Raw genomic sequence first — 26,707 nt, 5'->3', positions numbered from 1 at the left:
GTGTGTGTGTGTGAGTGTGAGTGTGAGTGTGAGTGTGAGTGTGAGTGTGAGTGAGAGAGAGAGAGAGAGAGAGAGAGAGAGAGAGAGAGAGAGAGAGAGAGAGAGAGAGAGAGAGAGAGAGAGAACATGTTTGCGTGGTCTCCATGCCTGCTTGGCTCTGCAAATGAAACTTTGTATGAACACTCTGATCAGTGCACCCCTTGGCTAGAGTGGAGCCTGGCTATGAATATCAATTTTGCATTCATCGCTAGTTGCTCCCCCTGACGCCCCACCTGACACAAAAGTGAATCAGCTTTCTGTTAGTGTCAGCGTTTCCCATGAAGCTGCACAGCTCAAACGAGGGAGCCTCCTTACCTCAAGGGCATTGACAGACTCTATGTGTTGAATGGGTTGTATAAAACTGGAGACAATGAACATGTGCGATAATTGTCAAAGACAACAAAACATTTTTTTTTGCTTTAAGGTGTCAAAGCAGGTGTAAATGTCAACCAGTGGGAACCCATACAGTATGTCATGTGAGGTAAAATGACATGATAAAAGGTCAGAGCAAAAGTTTGTATGTAAGTATGTCCACTTACAAACACACTAACACAAACACAAATGACACTCCTTAAACCATATAACGAGTATTGAAATATGTCAATTATTCATCGGCTTTCTTTCAGGCTGTGAATAATAGCATGCAGCTTGCTAGTAACAGACCAATCAGCGTTTTTATTGATCGCTTGTGTAATCATCATCCAGCATTCATGTGTCAGCCAATCCCACATCACTACTGAGCAATTATTCTTGACAACCACAGCATGCCATACTTGATATGACCAGGGGTGGTGAGGAAATTGCTTCATTTCTTCCTGTTCAATCATCCTATTTTCTGTTATAAGACAGGCCATATACTGTACAATACAAATGTTGTCTGTTCTGTACATAATTCTCAGCCTACCTATAGAAAGCTAAGGTATGGGTTTTTGCTTTATGTGCCTGATCTCTGCAAAGGTATGATCAATTGTGTAAATGGATTCTGCTATGACTGTAAACATAACAACAATCAATCATGATGAATAACTAATAAATATATAAATAATAAATAAATAAATTATACTTTTCAGCACACCGGTCAATTAAACCTAGAATTATTTCACTCACACCTCTAAGCTTACAGAAAACACAGGTGATGATCCAGGCTGAGAGATAAGAACAATAGAAAAAGAGGAGCGTGCTGTTACAGCAGTGGGAAGGCAGCAATGACACAGAGACCCCATTGCTCACACTACGCTCTCATTATCTGCTGTGACTCCAGGTCTTCAATATTAGCCAACAATAAGTACTCTGCAGGACCATCTGCTCTGCCTATTTTAAGACTGAGAGAGACAGCCACAGAGAAGAAGGAAAGAAGAAAGATATGGCATGCTATTTGTGGAAATAATAAAGAGAAGCTAGGCCAAGGAGGGAGAGAGAACATGAGAAACGGAGTACACAAATAAATATCAAAAATATAACTTAATATGTAAGTTGAAAGCTCTGAAAGGCAGTCAAACCAGACAGAAAGAAAGCTCAGTAGTGGAGATGTAACTCTACTAATTTAAGAGGTACTACACACTGTTTTTTGAGCTGTAAACTAACTTAGATGACTGTATTGTGATGAAACACATCAGTGCTAGTGTTAATATTGACAATGACGGCAAATTGATCAAAACCAGCATTTCATGGGTTGAAAATGAGTTAACCTATCATCTGTTGTTTAAAATCAGGCCTGAAAAGGTACGGCCAATGCTAACGTAGAGTCGTTCATTTGGGAGTTTTCTACATCATGACATTTTTATAAATGGTTGAATGTTAATACTCACCTGCTCAAGTCCCCACCCTTGAGTGAGAATATGTGAAACCACGCAGCCCACCCACAATCACTTTTAAAGGAAAAAAATAGCCATTTCCTGTATCTCCTGTCACCTCCAAAGCACCTCCTGAGTGTCAATAATGTATATAGGCCTAATGTCATGATACACTACAAAGTGACATACCGTTCAAACCTTTTCTTTTAATGTCCAAATCAGGTTCTTACAGAGGTACTCCCCTCTGATCTGGTGTGTTGGTTAGGTGTAGCCAGTGCATGTAGAGGCAGGCTAAGAATAGCGTAGACGCTTGAAAGCACTAATCAATCTGGACAACAATGTCAAAGCAATTCATCCCATACTGATCTCAGGTGTGCACACACTGGAAAATCCTTTGTGGCCCCTGCAGTGTTATGCAACTCGTCTCGTATCAGTTTAAGTCAAGGCAAAATATTCCTAGAAAGCAAGCTGAATATTTCTGACAGCAATTTTACAGACAACATGCATTATTCTGTGCTGTAGAATCTTACCTTCTGTCTGATCTCCTCCTCCATCTTGACTGGGGAGCCCAGTTCAGCGACCTGCTTGACCCCGTCACTTGCAAAGCCTCCATATTCCCACAGCACATAGTTCCTAGAGTGAGATGAACCAATAATTGCTGACCAGTGATTGGCACGACCTGTGAAGTCAGACAATAAAATATGTCATTGGTTGGACACTCAACATCTAGCACATAATACTTTTCCCCTGTAGCACTAAACTCTAGAGAGGGCCATGATGATCCATCAGATTGGATCAGTCTACTGATTGATAGATAAAGCACCTCTTTTGGTGCAACATAATTTTTATGATAAAAAGGGATTTGTTTCAGTCTAAAAATGATTCCTTGTTGCTGCAAAAACACCTACAGTGTATTACTTAAATTTTATGCTTCCTCATAATCCTCTCACTCTCTATCTCTCTTGCTCAGGACAAATCCATATATGCTCAAGTGACATATGAAAAGAAGAGATAGTGGAGCTCTATATCTGCCCCCATATCTGTAAGCATATGGAGAGTGCAGCCCTGGTGGTGATGATCTCAGAGAGGACAGCACAGGCTAAGGCAAACTTGAGCCTTACAAAATGAATATAGAATCAGTGGAGTGAAGTCTCGCCCTGCAATAGGATACATTGCGGAGTAAGGCATAATGGGGCATGGAGTACAACATTTCATTTAATATCGATGGGCTGGTATATCCTTATTATCTCACTTTAGAGACCTCAGTGATCCTTCATGAATATATCATCTGTTCATGGTAACTGTTTGTCTAGCTTGTTATCATATATAATACGTTATGTTATTACATCAGTGAGAAGCACAATGATGATGACAGACCTGATAAACATATAATATATGCTTGAGTCCATGTGATACGGTGGCCCAGAAGGGCAAACGACACCAACAAAAAGAAAAACACAACGACAAAAAGAAAAATACAACGACATTAACAAAAACACGACGACAATTGCTGATTAGAAGAAAGCACATCTGTCTTTTTAACAGGTGGGAAAGGCTGCTTTACACCTCATATGTTGGATGTTAACGTGTTAGATGAAGAAGCTCTAATACTGAGAGGAGCTTTCTGTGCAGACTGCTGGGTCCCAAAGTTCAGCACCATGCAGCACGGAGCCCTCATCATCCACAGATGATGTGTGTTTCACTACGTTTCTTCATAAGAAGCATGTTCTTACATTCAGTTAGATATGCTGAAAATCTGAATAAAAGGTACTCTATCAGATTTGGTAGGCTGTTGAAATCACCGGTGCCCGTCTTCAACACCTTCCCTGGCCACACCCTCGAAGTAATTAATTAATTCACGAGAGAGAGAGAGAGAGAGAGAGAGAGAGAGAGAGAGAGAGAGAGAGAGAGAGAGAGAGAGAGAGAGAGAGAGAGAGAGAGAGAGAGAGAGAGAGAGAGAGAGAGAGAGAGAGAGAGAGAGAGAGAGAGAGAGAGAGATTTGCGCATATGGTTGATAAATGTTTGTAATTATCTTTATGGTAATTATCCTAAATAACATTAACTTCCACCGCTCACTTTTAAGGCAAAATGTAAAATGTTCATTGTGAAAATGACAGTAACTCCTTAAATTGTAATTATGACGGTTTCAGTGGAGCAGTGGTTATTAAATGTATATGGACTACTTACACATTCAGTGTGTGCAGTTATTGGCAGGCTTTTTCTCTCAGTTTAATTACATTTCTCTTTGAACATATAGCTATGTTTCAGCCCTCAGGTATAGTGTAAAGCAGCTTTTCCCACCTGTTAAAAAGACAGACGTGCCTTCTTCCAATCAGCAATGATCCTTGTCATAGCAGGTACCTACCCTTTCCGTTAGGAGTTAATATTGTTGTGTTTTCATTTTTGTCATTGTGTTTTTGTTAATGTCGTGTTTTTCTTTTTGTCTTTAGACTTAACAGTAAGCAACATAATCATTTTTTCTTCTTCTAAGGAACAACAATTAGATCAATACAATATTTCTATGGCACCAAGGGGCTTATAATAACACCATTTCACATTGCTGTGATGTCTGTAATGTCTGTTTTCTGTCCTAAATAAAGAGAGATACAATAACTCAAGTGTTTTCAGAATGCTGCAGCAAATATTTTAATTTGATTATTCTGAAATAATGTATTTTATTTCAGAATAATTTCATTGATCGGTTACTTGATTACTTTTAAGACTTCCACTTAACTTTCTAAAAAATTGTATTATACTTGAAGCCTGCACACAGACTTCTAACTACTGTATTCCTGTGTCCTGGTTTAAGAGTAGTTTAATGATAACCAGGATTTAGAATGACCTTCCAGAGGAATTCGGACTAGCAGTGTCAAAATAATCTCTTAGGACCTGGTCTGAATGTGTTTTTAGCAGTGAAAGGTGCCCTTTTCTAATTGCTGTCCCAGGGTTTGAAGCTTTTTGTTCAACATGTTTGAGCTTCAGATGTACAGTATGTACCTGCCTTGAACCATATGGGAAAATGCCTTTAGGGTTTTAGGTATCATGGCCCAAATGCATGGTTTTGTTTTTCATTAGTTAGTGTTGTCTAGTTGCATTACCTACATAAGCTAAGAGACTGATAGTAGGGTCCTGTGTCTTTGCCCTAGTAACAATAAAAGTTAACAGTGATGTAAAAGCTTCTCCAAATCATAGTTTTTCCAAGTACCTGAAAATGTATATGAAGCATGAGACATGGGATATCAAACAAAATGATGTTTGCTTGTAACTGATTGGGAAATTGCATGATTGGAGACTGAAAAAGTGAAGACTGTATCTGTTGGTGCCCCTGTGCAGGTGGACCAAGATAAGAAATCAATTTTTCTTTTCCCTCTATTTTATCTCTAAAGGCGTTTCAGTCCTGCTCTATCTCTACAAAAGGATTACATTAGCAAAGGATGACATTTCCCCAATTTACTTGCATAAATCTAATCCATTTTTGTCTTCAACAATCAGGATTTTTAAAAAACTAGATTTTTTAATTTCTATTTTTGTTGATGCAGCCCTTTGAAATTTAAAGGAAATGTTTCTATCCTTTTATACATTTCTGACCCTGACAGACAGGGACTCATTTCCATCATCAAAACTTTTGTGTGAGGTTGAGGCAGCATTAGTTCACTTCTGAAATGAGTATCACTGGGAGCCAGTGAGAGAGACAGACAGAGACAGACAGACAGACAGACAGACAGACAGACAGACAGACAGACAGACAGACAGACAGACAGACAGACAGACAGACAGACAGACAGACAGACAGAGTGAATGCAACTAGTTCCTAACTGATATCATAAGTGACAGCAGATTTTTGGAGCATGCAATATTTCATTGATCTGGATTGTTTTAAATAATAATAAACATATATTTGCATAAAGCATATGAATCCACTCCCATGTTAATAAGAGTATTAAAAACATGATTAATCATGAGACAATCATGCAATAAATTGCAATTAAATGTTTTAATTGATTGACAGCCCTAGTAATCAATGGTGTGGCTAGTTTCCATCCTTATTTTTAAAATATATATTTTCACTGAATACATAAAAGGAAAATAGTGCAGTGAGAGGACATATGTTAGTCAAGTGTCAATTAATGACTTGCGAAAATCTTATCCTGCACCTTTTGGCCTCCCTCTACAGGTTAATAGGATTCCCTAATTCATGGTGCATTATTGGACCCCAGAACAATACTTTTAGATTCAACACTGACATTGCTTGGACAACATTTTATTCCAATCAACTACCATTTTGTTCTTTGTATTGGTATTGTCTGTCAATAAACAGATAATCTTTTGGACATGATTTTCATCATTAGACCAATAAGGATGTAGCTCTGGTGTTCAAGAACTTTGATAGACTTTGGCAACAGTGGATTTTGTCTAGAGCAAAGCACAGACAAATCTTTGTATGGCTGAGAATTTGAAGGCCTTATGAAACCATATAAAACCACACAGGGCTCTAGAGTGCAACCAATTTGGTGCGACCTAATTTCTCAATGTTGTGACAAAAAAAAATCTGAGGTCGCACCGGTGCGACTCTGAAAGTCTCCCTGTGGTTCAACCTTCAACAACAGATACACATTAAGCCCATATCGTGGTCTAAACCAATCAGAGATAGTGAAGGGCGGGACCCCCCTCTGATTGGCTGTGGTCCAGATATTCCTGTGTGTAATGCATGTGCTGCAGCCAGGTTGAGTAGACAGGAAATGGAAGACAGCTGCTGTTTTGGTGTATAGTGTGTTTTCAGCCTGCTTCCCTTGGGGAAATTGACTATTACTGGATATTACTTTATTTGGTCATTAAAGAAATGTTAAACTTTCAGTTTTTCTTTCTTTTTTCTCTCTCTGACTCTACACCCATAAAAACGTTAGTTTACAACCAGCGTCCAAATGAGTTGGCATTGCTTGGGGTTGAATAGCCATGCATTGCTACATGACTAACAATGACAAAAAAGGGAGAAAAAAAGTAGAACTATCAAGGTTATCATGTTGTCACTGGGAGAAAAAAAAAGTTGGCCTGTTTTATAGTAAATTTCTGGTCTCAGAATGTGTGTCACCACAGTGGTCACTTGAAGGACATATGTTAAAAATAGTGAAATGGCATGTGACACAATATCTCACAGTATCTCAGGTACCATACTGCAGCAAATGAAGCCTGCTGCTACAAAAACACAATCTCACACATAGCTTACTTGAAGCAAGATTTTTCTTGGGTTTTGATTGCAAAGTATTGCAAGGACAGATTATTATGTGCTTATTGTAGTCAGAGAATAATATTGTCCAGTGAAATATGTGTCTATGTGTTACTATTACATGGTTACCTAGGATATGACAAGGAGAAATTTGACTGGCCTAGTATAAAATGGAAACCACACCATGTCCTATCTTCTTTTTAGTTGATCTACTGTATCTGTGAACTTTGTGTTTGCATCCAGTATATGCGTGAGCATATGATCTGACCAGCGAGCGTCTGATTTAAACAAGAGAGCCCAGTGTAATCCTCGAGTCCATTCACATCCTGATAATGTGGCACAAGGTTATACACACAGGGATAGTATTGTGCCTTAACTCACCACCCACATCACCACTAAGAGGCACAAACCAAGGCTAAACCACCCACTAATGGGGAACACATTGTACAGGAGAAGTTGGGACTGCAGTGCTACAATCAAGATTAAATGTGTGATAGAGCAGAGGTGACACGACAAAGAGCAGAGCAGTTCGTGCTTACGTGGATAGTCTTTGGGATGAATCTTCTCTGACCAGTTCCCATAGAAGGTTACTCTGTACTTGGCAGTTCCACAGGCACAACAGTCGAGCACAGGTTTATCTGTAGTGTCTCCATAGAGGGATTCTGTACATAAATGAGGAGAAGGGAGATAAGAAAGACAAAGAAAAAGAGATAGAGAGACAAAAACAGAAGACGATGAGATAGGCATAGAGAGATGGCTCATTAGTATAAGGAGCAGATGAGTCTGGTGCCCATTATACTGGAGATAGATGTTTTAAGTAAGTGGGGAGCTAATAGGAGGAAAAGAGGAAGGGCATGAAGAAAGGGGAGGATGTGCAGCACAATCTTCTGATCTGTTGCTTAGTGTGGCATCCAATGTCATGCACAGCCAGGGGGTCACACTCATTTACAATGATTCACATGCCAGAGCATAATAGCAGAGGAATGTCTCTACTTCAAAAGTTCAAGAAAATAGAGTAAAAGAAGACATACAAAAAAGACACAGTAAGGAGCAAAATAAAGAACCAGCAGGGAGATTTAAGGAACCGAAAATTCATGGTAAATTATTTATTTGATGTCTATAATAGAAGCCTACCTTTCTCACACATTCGCTTGGTGAGCAAGCCTTCATCTTGGAAATAGATTATCCTCTTCTGCACAATGCTCGCTCTACACAGAGAACAACAAGAGGTGGAGACAGTGAGAAGGTACATTTGTTGGAGGCAGCATCAAGTACAAATGGGCACAAGGGGCAAAAGTAAAAGTGAAAGGCACAAACATGTAAAGTACTGGTATTTCTGAGAGATATTTGGGGAAACTGTGTGTTTAAAATGAAGGCAAGAGAAGACAACCCAGCAGGAAACATAGAAAATCACAGCTTTTAAGATCTGATAGAGTCTGAACAGTGGACTGTGGCAGATGGAACAGATGCAGAATTATTCACAATCATTTTCCTGTTTATTTCAAAGACTCCTAAAAACAGGCATCAGAGCCTACAGGGAAATTGCTAAATCAGGCTGACGTTCAGAGTGAAGAATTCAATGTCTCATACAAAGAAAGCATGCATCAACATTAAGTTTCACACATACATAGAAATGAGAGGTTGAAAGAAATAAGAAAAAAACTGAGAAAGTCAGAAAGATACTTAACTCCTAAAAAATGTGACACACAGAAATGCACACTATACACCGTGTCAATAGGAACTGACTGAAATGGCAGAGGGGAGCCTCTCTAGATTGAGCTGTCTAAGAGGCTTGTTCCACTGGATGGTGGGGAACACAGGTCTGAGAGGGGTCTTGGCATGTAAATCAGCCACAAACAAATCTTTTCAGAGCAGACTTGAGAAATCTACAACAGAAAACAAGCCTCCAGGCACCTAACTTCCTCTCAAACACCAGCCTTTTACACCAGCCATGACTGCAGGAAGGTTTCCATGGGAATAAAACCAAACAATGAGGCGCTGGATGGAGATGCTGTGCTAAGGTCTGATCCAGGTGGGTACAGTCCAGCTGGACTGTTAGCATACCATTTATTCTGGAGCTGAGCTGTGCTGCACTCTGTTGTGCTGAGCTGGTCCCAGCAATGATCATTCCCCAGGAAGAAAAACACATTTGGAACATGTAAATTCAACTAAAGGATGAGAGAAAAAATAGACTTGTTTATGATCTTGTAAAAGCTGCATTCCTCTCTTAACTTAATTCCCAATTTGAAAGGGAAATGTTATACTTACATACTATTCAAACAGTCCATACCTTCACAGTAACAGTGAATGACAGTTACATACACCTATTAAAATTAGCATTTTCTTTTCCCTTCTTTTTTCTAAGATTCATTTGCCCCTCTTATGTAAGCACAGAGTATTGGAGAGATAGACAAAAAGAAAAATGACAAAAGAACAGAGTTCAGTCTTCTCCAAAATGCAAGAAAAAAGAGAACCATTGTGAAACTACAATTTCATTTATAGATGGTCAAGGCAGGACACTTACTGCACAGTGAGTGGAGGAACATGATGGATATTTACTGTAGCAGGTCATTTTTAGTGTATGAGAGGCTGTTCAGGCCATAAATCACATGTTGTCTTATACACACCAATGTATCCCAATCATGCTCTTTTATACACATGAACATACTTTCAGTCTTTAAACCACTTGGAAATACAGTTTTGCTTGGCACTGGTGGCTGTAATCTAAAATCCTGGATTAGCCAGTAGCATGCTAAACTAAAACGGGGAGCGCAATGCAGAAATCCCCGGTGTACAAGAGTGGGCCCAAGGCAAGACACTGAAATCCAGTTTGACCTTTGGACTCTGAACCAGAAAGGTGGTGGCTGGAGTGGTTCAAGGCAAAGCTTTTCCACCATCAGCGTGAGAGGCATCATTGATGTAGCAGGGATCGGTGTAGGAGGGGGTAATATTTAAATGGACCGCCTTGTTGTGAGAATGGCTGTGATTGGCGTGTGACTGATAAGGAATGCTGATTCAATCAACGGGCTGTATGTCTTCCGTGTCCTGCATGAACTATATCATTTTCTACGGTACTTGAACTACTAACCTAACACAGACAGCTATACTGAATACACTCACATTATACTTTCATGATAGTATACTGTATGTATGAGAGAGTGACAGTATAAGTGACAGAGAATAGTGGTGCGTTAAATTCAATTTTCTGATTGGCTTACATCCTTTTACATTGAGAGGAAGTGCAGGATCATTAGAAAAGATGGTGACCTTGCTATCACCCTAACAAAACGTGCTGAATTTTAAGCACTATCTTGAGTTAAATGCTCGTCTGTTTAGCCTTATCAGCAGTTTCACAGAGCTGATACAGGATTTGATTTCAAGAGGGTGTAAGCTGCAACTGCCCAGTCAAACTGCTTTTTTTACTCAAACACATACAATATCATTTCTTCTCACAAAAGATCATTCTGTCACACAAACATAATTATTCTCTTTTACAAACAGTTAGCCCTCCCTTATACATTATACTAATTCACACACAAACTACTACTCTTCTCTGACAAATACTATCTAATTTCTCTTAATGACCCAGTGTATCTTTACTCTGACTAAACTACAGCCTAATTCACTCACCTTCCCACTGTTTTGTCTCACATGCATTATACGGGGTGTATAGGTGTCTACGTGAGGTAATGATATTGCATGTGAGGGCAGAGAGCATGATTATGGCCAAAATGGCCCCACATATGTGGATGAAATGATAAGCAACAGCACCAGCACATCTGTAATTGTTCATGCTTTAATTCAATCTCACTCCAATTTCACATATCTCCCTGAGAGAGAGCAGCACACTCTGCCTCACTGCTTGCCCACTTTCCTGGGCTGGCCAGACAATCAAGCAGAGTAATGCTTATTTAACATCCAATTTAAATTCTATCTCACTTTGCCGGATCCACACCACGGCCGATCCCAATCACCCCAAATGTGCACTGATTTGAATGTGTGTGAGCGAAAGTGTGTGTGCGCGTGTGTGGGAGCTTAATAAAAATAGAGAAACAGAGAGAAAATGGTGAGAGAGGAAAAAGCAAAAATAGATTTTGTCTTTCTACGACTACATTTGCATTTGTATGCCCAATGTACAGTACTAGTCAAAAGTTTGGACACCCTTTCTCGTTCAAGGGAACTTATAAAATAAATAATAAATTCTTTTTTTGTTCTATCTGCTCCTGCTACAACCAGAGATTAAATTAATCCTATTTTTTGTCTGCTCATGCTGCAAACAAAATTTAGGGAAAAAAATAAACAATTCAGAGGCAATACTTAGAACCAGTGCACAAAACGCAAATATTTGTGGGTCTGCTTGACTATACTGAAGTGCCTGAGGTCTGTCTTGTCATTGTGTTAAAGGAGATAAACTGGTTCTGACAGATGCATGTGGTTGTGACATTCATCTGATCACTGATATACTGTCTCACTCAGACAGCTATCAGTACTAACGCACTACCCTTCATATCATATGCCAGAGGGAGACTACAAATAAATTGCTTCCCAACTACAAATGGGAAGATAAAAGATTTTGGCGACTTCAATGGTGACTGCAATATATTGACTATATTCTGATGTGACTTACTCTGGCTCTGTTTAACAAGCAGGATGAAGTCAACAGATTCAGCTGTGACAGTAGCTCCTGTCTAGGGTTCTACTTTTTTGTCATCGGACAAAGTCATGATTTCATCAATAAGTGTGCCCTGATGAGCAGAATGGAAGCCAATTTATTTTTAATCCAATTACACATTAAATTAACCATTTGATTTCAAAGCGGCAGTAGAATATAATTCCATTACAAACAGAATATAACTGAGAAATCATCACACTGAAAAGTAACTTTTTCAATAACTTTCATCTGACTGAAAATTGTCTGTTGCTGTTCGGAAGGGTTGCCTTCTGATGGTTGGTTCCATTTTGGATATGGTTCCCAGGTGATGAAATACCTTTATTAATTGAATTATGCACACTGAAAGCAGCACTCCAGTATTTGAGGCGAATAAATAAATAAGGTTTGAAACTTCTACTATTACAATGTAACGCTACATCTCATACTAGGAGCTTGGAGGACTGTGCAGGAGTCTTAGTGTAGTGTTGCACCTGAATCCCAACCCAGTCTCACAACAGTTCGGGAAATAGTTAGGAAATTTAAACTATTGTTTTGTGTACATGGACATGAACTTTCCAATTTAACATTTCAAGTCTATATAATGTGAAAATGTCCATGTTTGGAAGTGGCAGGTTGGGTGGATGGGTAGATACATAAGTGGCAAAAGGTGGATATATTCAAAGTTGTGCTGAATGGTACAAAAATGGAAAACTCATGTTTCCATTTGAATGTTTGACTATTTCACAAACTGCTGTTGAGATTTTAAATTGTACTGAGCAAACCCTGAGTCACCTTACAGCAGTGACGGTGTGTTTTTTGTTGATGTTACTTTAAGCTGTGTAATGGTTAGTTTCACAACACCGCAGCAAACCATCAACGTGTCTATAGAATATAGAGTGTAATACCAGCAATAGACACACAGTGAATCAAATCTTGGCATGACTTGATACTAGTATGTAAGAATGCTAAAAATAACTGGACTCCATGGTAAGACTTTCAAACGTCAGTGCTCTGAGTTCAGAATTTTGAATGAGCATCCTGGTCTGACCCTGTCATCACAGACCAACCTTAGACTAAACCAAACCACCAATCTCAGTCTTTCCATCTAGAAGACAGCAACTGCCTATCAATTATATTGCATCAAACCACTTGGGAGGAGCAAGATTACTGGTACAACATATGAGTCACAGGGGCTTTCTAACAGAAACACACACATGCCACACAGGCACATACACCTTGAATTTCATAGACATAGGTTATTGTTTTCTAATATATAAATAGCCATGATATTTTACAGACAGGTAAACTGACAGGCCGAACTCTTCTGAGATACAAAGTGAAATTAAAAAACAAACATTTACCCTGCCTGTGATGGTAATGAAATTGTCCTATCTAAGATAATCTACAATATGAGCAACCATTTAATGTTTATGTTGTTTCCTCCTTTCGCTGAGCATAAAATATGTGTCTATTTATGTCTCCATGCTTCCTTGTTGGTATGGACTATGTGATAACACAGTAAGGTATGAGCGTCTCCCTACTGAACAGTTTTCATATTTTAAAAAAAGGCCTGCACTTGTTAGTTACAGGAGTTGTACCTCTTCAATCAAAAATACTTTATTAAAACTTTTGTGGTGTGGCAGCACAGAGGCACACAAAAAACTTTGTCATCATTATGACTGCCGGCTAAGGGAAAGTGCAGTGACAAATACCCACTGCCAGCCTGTAATCGTGATTTTCAGAGCCATCTCTTTTGAACTGTAAGCTTCTCACTCTCACCCTCTCTACTACACCCTGGTATTTCATCCACAAGTCTTTCCAGGCTGTGAACTCTGTCGCACTTTCAACTTTGTCCTCATCTACACTATAAAAAGAAACCTATTACCACCACTTAATTTAATGCATGGTACAAGTTACAAGGTTACATATACATGTGTGTGTGTGTGTATATTTAAATATGGTGTATACAAATACATACACACACCAACACACACACACACACACACACACACACACACACACACACACACACACACACACACACACACACACACACACACACACACACACACACACACACACACACACACACACAGATATAAATAATTTAATGATTTAGATCAAAATTTGAAGTTGCAAACACTATTTTAATAATAATAATAAACATAATAATGTTGGTAATTATATCAACGTAATATTGTGTCATTTGAACTCAAATTACTTTGGGCATGCTCCCAATTGTGATATGACTAATAGTCGGACCCATGTACAGAGTTTAGGCTCTGCCTGTTACACACAACTTCATGGAATCTGTTGTACTATTACATATCCTTTATGCTAATCATATTTAGCAGTATAATCTGGCCATCCTGCCCTTAGCAGTTCTCATTTGAGTTGTGGAAAGGAACAGCATGTTTCAAATTCTGCTTATTCATTCATCACTAAGGATAGTTTTGATAATTGTCTGTGCTTGCAACTTCAGTTTTATATACATATATTGACATATAATGATTAAGATGTAACTGTAAACATTTAACTTAATCTCAACTGTGATGGATTATCTATCTGCTGCAAGTTTTAAGTTTTAATTCTCTGCAAAACCTCTGCTTGAGGTATCTTTGAAATGCATGTTGTTGGCAGTCACCCATGCTCTTGATCCTTTCCCCCTTTTTGTTAAATAGCACAATACAATTTAAGTATGCAGAGAAGTAGCCACCCCCTGCCTTTTTGTTTACTTTGAAGAGAAGAAGGAGGACACTGGGCAAAGTGTAAACTGCTCCTGCACTGTTCCCTGTGGGTTCAAATTTCAAATTCTAAAAAATATTGCACTTGTGGCTACATGCCAATCAGTCATGTCAACGATATGAGCGATTGTCAGTTCAGTAATGGTATTGGAAAACCCATACCCTAACCCTAACATTTGACAAGTGGCCCCTGCTCCTAACTTAACCAGTTCACTTTAACATAGATGATGATGATAGATAAATGTGATATGTTATCTTACTATTCAGTATAATTTATCTGGCAGTAATTTGTTAAGCTTATTGATACAACCTGTTTATTGAGCTTTTTGATTATTTATGTGTGTGTAAGGGTTTGAATATGATAAGGGATGGCTCTATTGATTAATTCACTATCCTCATAAGATATATATAAAGACAGTTGAAAAAGTCAGCAGTAATGATCCAAATCTTTAACCTATCATTTATTAGGCCTTGATACCAATTTTCATTACTAGCCTGGTAACCGGTCTACCCCAGGATCTGGACAATTTACATTTGTGTTGTTGTTGATTTAAACATCATGTTGTCAAATACACTGCAGTGCCAAATAAAGCTAAACACTACTGAATAAAATCAAATTTTTAAGTTGCCACTTTACACAACTTGTTCATAATATAGTAACTAAGTATATGATACATGAAAATTCCTAATTGGAACAACTTAATATTTATGAATAATCGACTTAAAAACATGTGTTTACTGTATGCAGCCAATTATTAAGTACATGGAAATTAAAAACACCTTTGATTGCAGAGGAAAATTCCCATAACTCAATATAGTGTTTTGGTTCAACATAATTTCTTTAGAAGTTACCACTACTGAAAAGGTTGGTGCAAATTCTTGCATTCCTTTTTTGTGGACACAAAACATGTGCCTAACAATACTATTCTGCCGTCATCCTGCTGGTCTCTATGAGGAGAATAGATATGCCATATAGCACTACCTCCTGTGACAAGACTGATGAGATCATAGTGAAGATGAAAACAAAGAGGACCGCAAGAGGGGAAGAAAGAAAGAATGACAGACAAAGTAAAGCTCAGAGGTTGTTGAGAGAGCAGGTCATGAAGATACTCTACATAAGAGATAGTAGAAGGGAATGGAAAGCACAGGGACGTAGGAAAGAGAAACATTCTGTAGCAGTCACATAATAAAATAAATTACTAAGAAAAGTAACCCTTTTGTCACCCCTTTGTGCATAAGAACAGCATACAGTAGATGTAAGCCATGCAGCAGAGAAACCAATTGAAAATAAACAATTACAAGATAAGAGGACTTTCTCTTTTACAGTACCTCAGTATCTTTCCAGCTTCTGTACTCTCATTATTTCCCCACAGTCCTGGATTGATAAACGGATTTCTGCCATGATCTGTCTTCAGCTGAACATGACTACTCTTCTGTATCCAAGCAAGCCCAGAGGACACACAACAGCAGAATTGATCGGTGTCAATCAGCCATGTAAGTAATAAAGGTAATGAATAGTTTAAGAAGCCAAATGGGAATGAAAATGTGATATGCCATTCTGCATTTAACTTAGCTTGGGGGAAGGGATGTAATGAAAGAGTGTTACTGTACATGCAGACTTGATATATGCTGGTAACACAGCTCACAATCCCAGAGTGCAGTAGCACCATACATTACATGATTGAAACTCATATTTAATTCTGGATGACAGAATTTCTACAAATATGAGCTAGATAACTAATCTTAAAACATGTTTATCAACAATTCTGATATGAAATATATGGTAAGAATGTACTTAAAAAGTAAAAACCAAAGACCTGAGATCATCTGACTACTGTTACCACTATCAATTTACATAAAACTTTGAAATATCAGCATAAAATTGAAAATATATTATATAAAGTTTTCCAGGATTTTCCTTAACAAAAAAAGTAGACATACAAAAGTAATCCCTCTCAGTCATCACTTACGACTAAGAAGTGTGTGGTGGTGTATTTATCTGCAGAGACTCTGCCTGTATTTTCTTATTATTACTGTGTTCAGGATATTTCTGGGTGTCAACCTTTGGGTAGTGGGTGTGGAGTCCCAGCCAATAACAGCACACCGGATGTGAGATTGGGCTGGTAGTGAAGCGGCCAGGTTGCATTGCTGCCTATATTTCACTCCTCCACTCCACTCTGCTCTCTGTCTTTGTGTCATAGATGTATAAAGATCTGCATGTCTGCTTGACAGAGGATGGGCTGAGCTACACACACACAGAGCAGAGAGGCCACAGCAGACAAGATGAAGCTTTGTGTTCACACACAATCTGGCAATGTGGCACCTTTCCGCAGGGTTGTGCAGAGGTGTGGACATGTTTATTTGTGCTTTTCGAACATAACCACCATGAAAAACCAAGAATCACATCTTTGTTCTTACCAGCATCGTTCACTTCCTTCATTCACTCTAGCTCGCTCGACCACTACTGCTCTCTCTCTCTCTCTCTTTTGCTTACTCTTTGAGCGGGAGAAGAGGGGTCAACTTTGAATGCTATGAGTTTGCAAACACTAGACCCACAGTCTATTAAACACTTTGCTCATAGAGACTAAGGAAAATCTCCCAGGTTTTGTTGTTAAAATTGCATGGAAAGAATAAGACAGTTTAAAAGAAACCCTGTTTAAAGAACCCATCAAAAGTCTTTAAGGCCACTGTTCATACTGGGGCAGTGACATGCAGTTCACTATGGAGGAAAATGTAAGGGATGTAGGTTTGTTACAGTTAATATACTGCATAAAATCAACGTTTGCATTGAAAATCCAACAAAAATCCTACTCACTAACTAAACAACCTTTAAAAGCTCTCTTGACTGCATAATGTAGCTAGAATCCCACTGTCATGAACCACTGTCACTGCTATTTGATGGAATTACGTGATTTACGAAAATCGGACCTGGCCATGATCATGGCAGGAAATTCAGACAAGACAAGAACATGGTCGCTACAGAAAATGGTATCAGAAGGTAGATATCAAGCTAAACACATCATTACAACTACACTACATACAACTACACTGCAACTGCAACTAATGTGCAGAAAGTACACACAATTACACACATCATTTAATCTTGTATCACAACTGACTGCACACCATGCCTCATGCCATCTTTCACATGGCAATTATTGTTCTCCAAGAGAAGAACTGCAGGAAACTAAATGACCTACAGAACAATGAAAGGACATCTTCCTCTTTATTTGACCACTACAGCAATTTGGACTACAATGTCATCCTAACAAAGTCAAATCAACTTTACTGTGGGTTGAAAATCACCAAAGTTAGAGCTGCAGACTGCCAAATTGGAATAGACCATTTCCAAAATATACCATATATTTTTTTTAAGGATAAACCATTTTTACCTTCTCAAAAAGGGAAAAAAAGCCATTTGAGAGTTTGACTGGGACTGACAATTCAGCTGGGGTCTCTTATGGAGGGTAGGCAGCCTTCTTCTTCACATTATCTGACCTCTTACCACATTTAATTTAATTCACCACATACAAGGAATCTAACTTCAAATATAACTGAACATGTTTTGTATGAGTTAAACCACTGCTGTATACATACTTGATGAAGACACAACCGGAGCCACTAGGGGGTGCAGTCCAAAACACCTGGATGCTGGTGCGTCTGCGAGGAGTGCTCTCTGTCACTGCAGAAGGGCAGTTAGTCATAAACTGTGTTTCTTCCTCATCAATTATCTGTAGAGCAAGCACACACACAGACAAACACACACACACGCAACGCACAAGTAGAGAGAGAGACATAAAAAGAGATTAGTAATTAGTAATGAATATAAATATCCTCAGACAAGATTTGCTTTAGAAGTACTTCAAACATCCGCATATGACTTTACTCATTAGTTCTTGGATCACTTCAAATTAATTTCCTCTCTCACTGTCAGTTCAAGCGCCTATAAAAAACATAATTAGTCACTGAAACTGACATTAATTACACATTTTCAGGACACCTGAAGTGATTTCATCCAAAAAAACAACACCACACAAACAAACAAGAATAAACAACCTAGTAGTTGGGCAATTATTATAAAGCCAGATGTGGGCACAAACACATCTGGCTTTTCCACCTGTTATGTTGAACTGAACTAAATTCAGATTCAAACACCTGTTCATATGTGTGCGTGTGTGTATGTGTGTGCGTGTGTACTTGCGTACATGTATGCATGTGTGCATGCATTGAAACCCATCCTGGGGTTTGGGACCCCTCCAACTCATCACAAAGTAAAGTGAAATTGACTGAATTTGACAGGATAGCAGAGACAACATGAGAGGTTTGGGCATAAAATCACTCCTTACTGGAACTGCTCACAATTCATAGATATATGGGGTTGCAAGTAGACACTGCTTAATTTTAAGAAGTGTAAACCACTGTATCAGAGTGACAGGGAAAGGGGAGTTGATGTTTGTGGCAAAATAATTTGAAGATGTCCTGATTAATTGTCATTGTGTTGGAGAGATTAGCTCAAGCTTCTAAACCAATCTAGCGGATGGTTGAAACATTGCACTTTCCTCATCTTGAATGAGAAGACACTTTACTTTTAAAAGATAAAAATGCATTTCCAATTTTTTCCAAACTTACAAATACATCAGTTACATCTGTAACATTTGCACCTGCTGACATACAGTATCGCCCCTCTTAGTGGGATACCTTGGAAAGCAGTATTGACATTGAGTGGATTATCCTGGTGAAATAAAATTAATTAAATTGAATTGAACACATCAGTACTAACACAGATCAGATCTATCAATGTAAGCAACATTAAAAAAAGCAAGTCCTGAAACTCTTTGGGTTAAACTGAGGTGTCCAAATACACGCTGCCCTCTCTACTCGGGTGCACACCTGAGATACTCAGGATTCATTGATTTTAACTGGATAGAAAATTTGTAGAGCAAATTGTATGTGGGAGCGCAGCCAGCAGGCTAAAATTCACTGACCAAAAACCAAGTATCTGCTTTATAGGAAGTGACATCAGGGCATCAGGGCAGTAAAGACAGGGAACTTTCTCACTCCATAAAGCTGTCAGCAGAGAATTTTCTTTGTCATGCCATGTTATGAATGAGTTCCCTCTGAAAGTGGATTGTGTGAGGGTGTGCGTGTGTGTGTCTGTCTGTATGTGTATGTGTGTAAGAGCCAGTGAGCGGGAGAGAGGGGAGCCTGTTTGTGTGTGTGTGTGTGTGTGTGTGTGTGTGTGTGTAGACTGATGGATTATACCCCCACCCCACCCCCCAGCCCCCATGTTCCCATGGTTTCTTACAGGCATCCTGGGCTGGCCTGACTGGACAGCAACACATGTTAAAATCAGTGAAGCCTCATGGAGATGCATTAAACACCATCTGCAAAAAGAACCAACTAATTTGCTGAAAAATGACCTATGACCCACTTCATCTTGTACAAGTTTGCATCCCTCCACTGACACCTCACAAATTACTGGAGAAAGGATGTAGGCATTTGGATTTATGGAAAAAATGTGTGTATCAGATATCAGAAGTGTTTGGCTTTAGCTACTATACTATACCCAGATAATAATAAATAAATAATAACATTTCATGAAATATTTGAAAAAGTGAATGCAACTGTCACATTGTAAACAGAGGTCATATGCCACGTCTCTCTGTTGCCTCATTGTCAAATCCTTTGGGATGTGAAGATGATGCACCCATGATATATGTTATGATCATGCACTCAAAAAGGCACAGATTTCATCCCTCACATGGCCATTTGCCTTTTCTTGTACTATCATCCTACCCTGCTGAGAACCATTGTCTCATCTTATATCACCAGCATTGCCCACTGGATTACACTCTTGCCAACAAACACACACACACAAACATACACACACAGTGGCTAGCTGACCTCCCCAGAGAGCTCAATAAAAGTGCTTTTCATCAAGTCGGGAGCTGTCCTGAGACGGCTGAGATGGGGCACACCAGCAGATTTCAAATGAGCTGTATGTTAAATAAAGCCTGACGTCTTCTGTTGCAGCTTTTCCTTTTCTTTTCTCTCAATGCCTGGAGGCTGGCCCACCCAGAGCTCTTTCAGAATGGAGGAATGGTGTGTGTGTGTGTGTGTGTGTGTGTGTGTGTGTGTGTGTGTGTGTGTGTGTGTGTGTGTGTGTGTGTGTGTATTTTGGACATAAAAGACATCAAACATGAAAGACTAACTGAACAGGTGATGATAGAGGAATATCTCCTTGGACAGCAGTATATTTTTACTGTTGTGTCACATGGTGCCTGTAACAAGACAGGTGATCATCTGCAGCTGTGAAAGAGACCTTCGACATCTTTAAACCTAGCTGTAGTCTAATCAAAGGCAGGTCCCAGTAATGACATAGCCATTCTTTTTACTTTTGATGCTAACATCAGAAGGCTATGGTCAGACATCTATCTATCACATCTATCATTGTGCACCCCGCAGTATAACATTCAGTCTCATCCATGTGTGGAGAAAAGTGACTGAATATGACTAAATGATGTAGTGTTTCCCCTTTTTACACTTGACGTTTAGCGCCTTGTCACACCACGCTGCATTCTGCAATATGGCTGAGGAGCATGCTCAAGGCTGGCACTAAACAACAACAGCATGAAATCAATTGCAAGGACAAATAAAACAGAGGGGGAAAAACTTGCTGGCATTAACGCTGGGCAATGAGATGTGAGGTGCACACAGGACAAAAATAAATGTTCCAGTTTTTGATGTCCTCCCATATTCAAGGCTCAGGTTCACAGAGAGTGCCACAGCATGGCAGTAACTGTGATCAGTGCAGCCTGAGGGCTGCTGTGCAGACCTCCCCATGTATTGTACTACAGATTCAATAAAACAATGTGGGAAGAGACTGAAGCCGACAGGTTCACAAGAGTCTGAAAAAGAACTCCACATGCACTGTTAAATCTGTTTAACAACTGCCCCTTTACAAGGACATCTAAGAAAACATACAGGATGATTTCAAGTTCTGGGTAAGGACAAAGAATAAAATTGAATGCCTGTGAGTGTGTCTTTATTTTGTAATCAGAACATTGTACCATATTGTATCTCTATCAGAACTATTCTATTATCCAGTATTTATCCAACACTTTGGTACTTGATATAACTAGAACCAGTTCCTCGGTTGCTCAGTTCTTTTCAAATCCTTTTGAAAACAGAATGTCATCTCACACACTGTAAGCTCTATGAATTTCTTGAAACTGCAGCTCTGACTTGGATGAAATAAACATTGAGAGGTCATAGTAAGCTAAAAGGCATAAGAGCAGAACAAGAACCAGTGAAGAAGGATGAATTGAAAGTGTATGACTGTAATCCTATACACTATGAATGTGTTGTTAAGGCATCTACAGACATGATATTACGCTGTATGGATGGAATTATACTTATTTTGTGTAACATTTTAGGAATTGTTTTTTGCTTATCATTGTAACTTGATTATATTCCAGTCCTTACTCTCTAAATTCACACACCCATACACCATCAACCAATGTTCTCCTTCTCTCTTCCACACTACTGCTCACACTACATTCACATATTTAGCCATGATCACATGTGCGGAACAGAACCAGTTTGCCTTCTCTCTCTTTCTTTCTCACTCTTGGCGGTCCAACTCTGTTTTCTGCCTTTTTTCCCAACATTACTCCAACTGGAACTGCCTGTATAAAAAGCTAATTAGCCTACTACAGAAATTGCACACTCCCTACGTACATGTAGACCTGCTTGTGCTCACACAGCTCCTCAAATTCCCCATACATGTACTTCACAGCATGGGGGAAAAAAACTGTATGCTCTTTTCATATGCTATATCAAGCTCATTAGAGGAGGTGAGGTGAGAATAATCACACTCTGACATGTGAAGACAGGAAGGCTGTGCAAAGAAAATCTGTCAAACTCGGCCCCCTCATCTACAGTAAGATGAGTCTATTTTTTTCCTGTTTTCTTCACACGTTGTGCGCCATGCTTGTGCTTGAGTCCAGAGAAAAGATAGTGTTGATGTTACGGTTAAGTCAAATGTGGTTTACTGTGCTGCTTTTCCATGTTTCTTCTGACATACTGTGAGCGGACTGTGGAGGGGTGGTTAGTTAGTTACCATGTAACAGCATGATGATGATAAAAGAGGAAAATCCATATTATTTGATTCTGACTATACCGGCTATAATATCTTTAGCTGCTACCTTACCTGGAAATTTCCGATGTAGTCCTCGTCCTTGTCTCCTTCTGCACCTTCCCTCAAGGCAATGAGGGTGAACCCTCTAAAGTAGGAGGGACTTGATGCAATCAGAGTTACTGGATGTAGGCAAACAAGAATGACAGCAAGCATTAATTGTCAGAGAATTAAGTGCAACTATAATACTCAGTCCAACACAGAAGTGGACATAATTAACCACCTGCCTGAGTAATGTTATATTTAGAAATAGCAACAGAAGATTTGTTGAGCTTTGATGTTTAAAGCCTGATATATTCTGATATAACTGTAATTATTATTTTTTGCACAATAAAATGTTCCACCTGTTCTTGAGGGTACGGTTCAGATAACAGTTATATAGTGGCTCAGTCTAGACCTGGCAGTATTATCAAAAAAAATGTTCAAGATAATGTTGTTGTGCTTTTTTCAATCTAGCAGGGCAGAAGTTCATTTACTTCTAGGAAAATGTTATTTGCTGTACTTGACAACTTTATCAGTAAGTTGAGATAAGTCGTTTAGACTTCAAAATGACTCATTTCTACTGCACGTGATAGCATTTAATTGCAAAAATGTAATTTCCGACTCCCCAATTAGAGGTAATTGAATTATGTGATTTGGATTATATGAAACTGTTAATGATTAAATCAGGAAAGAATGAACCAAATGCAGTGCAACGGGAACGGGATAGCATGAGCCTTTGAGATTCACAGCAGATGGCACATGCACTAACTTTCCCTTTAGACAAAAGCAAGGCACTGCTGGCTTCACGAAATCATTTTTAACTACGAGAACACCCAAGAGCATGAAAGGAGATCGAAGAAGGACTATCAAAAAAAAATGTTTACATATTTTTGACAAAGGTCATTTTAAGGTGTACCATTTACTAATTGGTGCTCAAATTTTAGAGAAGACTGACATCAATCATGATTTATTAGGGCTATATAATTTCCCATTTCATCATAATGGATGCAGGGTTGTCTGTAACAGAAATATTACCTTTGACTCACCAAATATTGTTTACTGTCAGGGATACAGAAAAGACGCATCAAAAGTAGACTCAACAAACTTATTGTAAGTTGCATATCCCGCTATGTTTGTTTGACAGTGCGCACATCGAGCTCTTATATCTGGCGGACAAACCTCTGTATGTGCTCCCTGGCTGATAGCTCTCCGGGTCTCCCTCAACACGGAGGCGAAACTCGGTGTTGCTATCCTTCCGATTGATCTGAGCCCGTACTATTCGATTACAATAGCCGTCTCCCTTCCCGACTCTCTCAGAGGGCTCCTCGGTGAATGCAAACATATTACACGCTGCGGTGGAGAGGAAGCAGAGCAGGAGCATAACGCGTGGATGTAGCCCGGTTGCCATCATCATAAAGGCTGCAAGCTGATGCGCGGAGATGGAATAAAACCTTGTCTTCAGGATGAGAAAGGTTTTGCTTTCTCCCGAATGTGAAAAAAAACTTGCCAAGAAGACTTCTGCTCTGCTAGGAGGGTAGATCCATACTGGTGTGTATGATAGAGAGAGAGAGAGAGAGAGAGAGAGAGAGAGAGAGAGAGGACTTGGATATGCTGTGCACTCGCTCTAGGAGAAGTGCACACTGCGCGCCGCTATAGTTAAGCAGGATTGCAGGGGTCCGGGGAAATAGCCAAGCAAGAAATGAGCGTTGCGTCTCTACGGCCACAGCTATTTACAAACCTACTAGCGAAGAACACTGTGAACCAACAAACTGGGGACAAAGACAAACATTCCTACCAATGTGTGCTGGGAAGGGGCAACACGTTTGACTTACTTGGACTGAATTCATCTCTCTCTCTCTCTCTCTCTCTCTCTCTCTCTCTGTGTGTGTGTGTGTGTGTCATCACTCAAGAGCCGTAAGTAGGCTCTAATAAGGGAGACACGGATACGCAGACACAAGCAAAGAAATTCATAAAGCTTGCTAAACGGTTGTCATGGAGACAAATTGGACAAGCGTTTAGTCACCTGTAGTGCTGAATTCATTGGCTGATTGGTGAATGCATTCATTGCTGTATTCCTGGTACGCAAAAGTGAATTGATGCCTTTTAGAGACGTCCACAACATTTCACAAATAATTCAGATCAGCCAAAATGAGAAGCCTATGGAGGGTAGCCTATTCATTATGTCCCAGCAAAGTTGCGTTTTGAATATTTAGGGCTAAAAGGAACTCCTCTGTCATTTGTCACCACAAGATTTGAGCTATTTTATTATAAACGTTGTCCTGCAAACTGTGCACTGTGGTGTTGTAGATACATGGCCGGTGTTGTGCCGTATTAAGCACCCCTGCCGGGAAACGCACTCCCTCGCGGGAGCGCGCACGAACCACTCAGTTGTTCGGAAAGTGAAGCAATTCGCCTTTATATCGCAAACAAACGCAGGGGAAAATAACATTTTATGATTTTAATTATTTATGAAGGAGATAGAAGAGAAGCACATCGGTTACTTACAGTCTTTAGACTCTTTTAAAGAGTGTAAATAACCGATATTCTTCTCAACACAAAATCGCATAATAGTATGTTCTGTGGAAATATACCCCAGCCATAATTACAAAATGAATGTTTTTTTTGAGCCAGTTGAATGTATTTGACATGGCGTTTCATAAGGCTAAATATAATCTCAGCTTTTCTTGCAATTCATAGGTTCAAAAGTATGTGCTTTTAATTGGGTTACCTGTAAGCGACTCATATAGGTCCAAACAATAGCCTTCTGATCCAGAATATCACCTATAATGAAAACGTAATGTGGTCTATATGCCTATAGACTGATAGACAAGTCATAACCTATGTGTTTCTCACCATTAAAGGACATGTTCTCTCCATCAAATACTCTTGTTTTTAAGATATTCAATTTTCTTGCTGCTTTATGAAATAAAGTACAATAAATAAATCCCCCATCCACCATTGACTGTTCTGTTGTCAGACCTATCAAGCTCATACATATATTGGCACCAAATGTATGCTGTTACCTGATGCAGGGGTAAAAAGGAACAAAATTATGCAGGTGTGGGTGCATTTCATGGCAGGCCTTGTTTTCCATTTCCTCTCTGACTGTGAAGTTGTCACATGCACTAAACTGACTCTGGTTACAGATACTAGTCCCATCTGTATACTGTGAACAGTATTTGATGTTGGGATCAACAGAAAAAAAAGTAAGGGGGGGGGGGGTGCTTTTCACGGCAGGGCTGCTTTTGCACCTGCCGTCATATGCACCCCCTGTTAACTTTTAGTATGAAGGTGTCTCATGCACTAAACCGACTGTGGTTACACATACTAGTCCCATCTATATACTGTGAACAGTATTTGATGTTTGGATCAACAGAAAAAAAGCAAGGGGGCGCTTTTCACAGCAGGGCTCCTTTTGCACCTGCCGTGAAATGCACCCTCTGTTAACTTTTACTAGGAAGGTGTCACAAGCATGAAACTGACTCCACTTATCAGCATCAGTCCTATGACTATACTCTCAAAAGTATTTGATGTTGGGAGAAACAGAAACAATTCTCCCACTAGGATAGTCTAATTTATACCTAGTGGTTATACATATTCACCCCAACTCCTCTTTTGGGAAATGCATACACAAAATCATTGGGAGCATTTACAGACAACAGAACAGTCAATGGTGGATGGGGGAAGAGTATTTGATGGAGAGAACATGTCCGTTAATGGTGAGAAACACACAGAGGTTATGACTTGTCTATCAGTCTATAGGCATATAGACCACAGTACATTTTTATTACAGGTGATATTCTGGATCAGAAGGCTATTGTTTCGACCTATATGAGTAGCTTATAGGTAACCCAATTAAAAGCACATACTTTTGAACCTATGAATTGCAAGAAAAGCTGGGATTATATTTAGCCTTATGAAACGCCATGTCAAATACATTCAACTTGCTGAAAAAAATCCATTTAATTCATTTTGTAATTATGGCTGGGGTATATTTCCACAGAACATACAAAAAGGTGTTGTTTTGCGTTCGCTATTATCCTATTTTGTGTTGAGAAGAACATTGGTTACTTACAG

General features: G+C 39.3%; 1 protein-coding gene across 1 annotated transcript in view; it reads right to left on the bottom strand.

Moving 5' to 3' along the window:
- Nucleotides 1-24,041, bottom strand: part of spon1a (spondin 1a) — a 68,003-nt gene extending 43,962 nt beyond the window's left edge. The window contains exons 1-6 of the mRNA XM_053319127.1: nt 23,810-24,041; nt 22,664-22,770; nt 18,049-18,182; nt 8,191-8,264; nt 7,596-7,718; nt 2,363-2,511 (exon numbers count right to left, since the gene is read on the bottom strand). Coding sequence (XP_053175102.1) covers nt 2,363-2,511; nt 7,596-7,718; nt 8,191-8,264; nt 18,049-18,182; nt 22,664-22,770; nt 23,810-24,041 — 819 coding nt within the window. The remainder of the gene's footprint in view (nt 1-2,362; nt 2,512-7,595; nt 7,719-8,190; nt 8,265-18,048; nt 18,183-22,663; nt 22,771-23,809) is intronic.
- Nucleotides 24,042-26,707: the final 2,666 nt, after the last annotated feature.

The sequence above is a fragment of the Scomber japonicus genome, chromosome 1 (assembly GCF_027409825.1).
Source record: "Scomber japonicus isolate fScoJap1 chromosome 1, fScoJap1.pri, whole genome shotgun sequence".
Classification (NCBI taxonomy): domain Eukaryota; kingdom Metazoa; phylum Chordata; class Actinopteri; order Scombriformes; family Scombridae; genus Scomber; species Scomber japonicus.
Note: the sequence above shows the minus strand (reverse complement) of the source record. Positions and strands in the feature narration are given on the sequence as shown.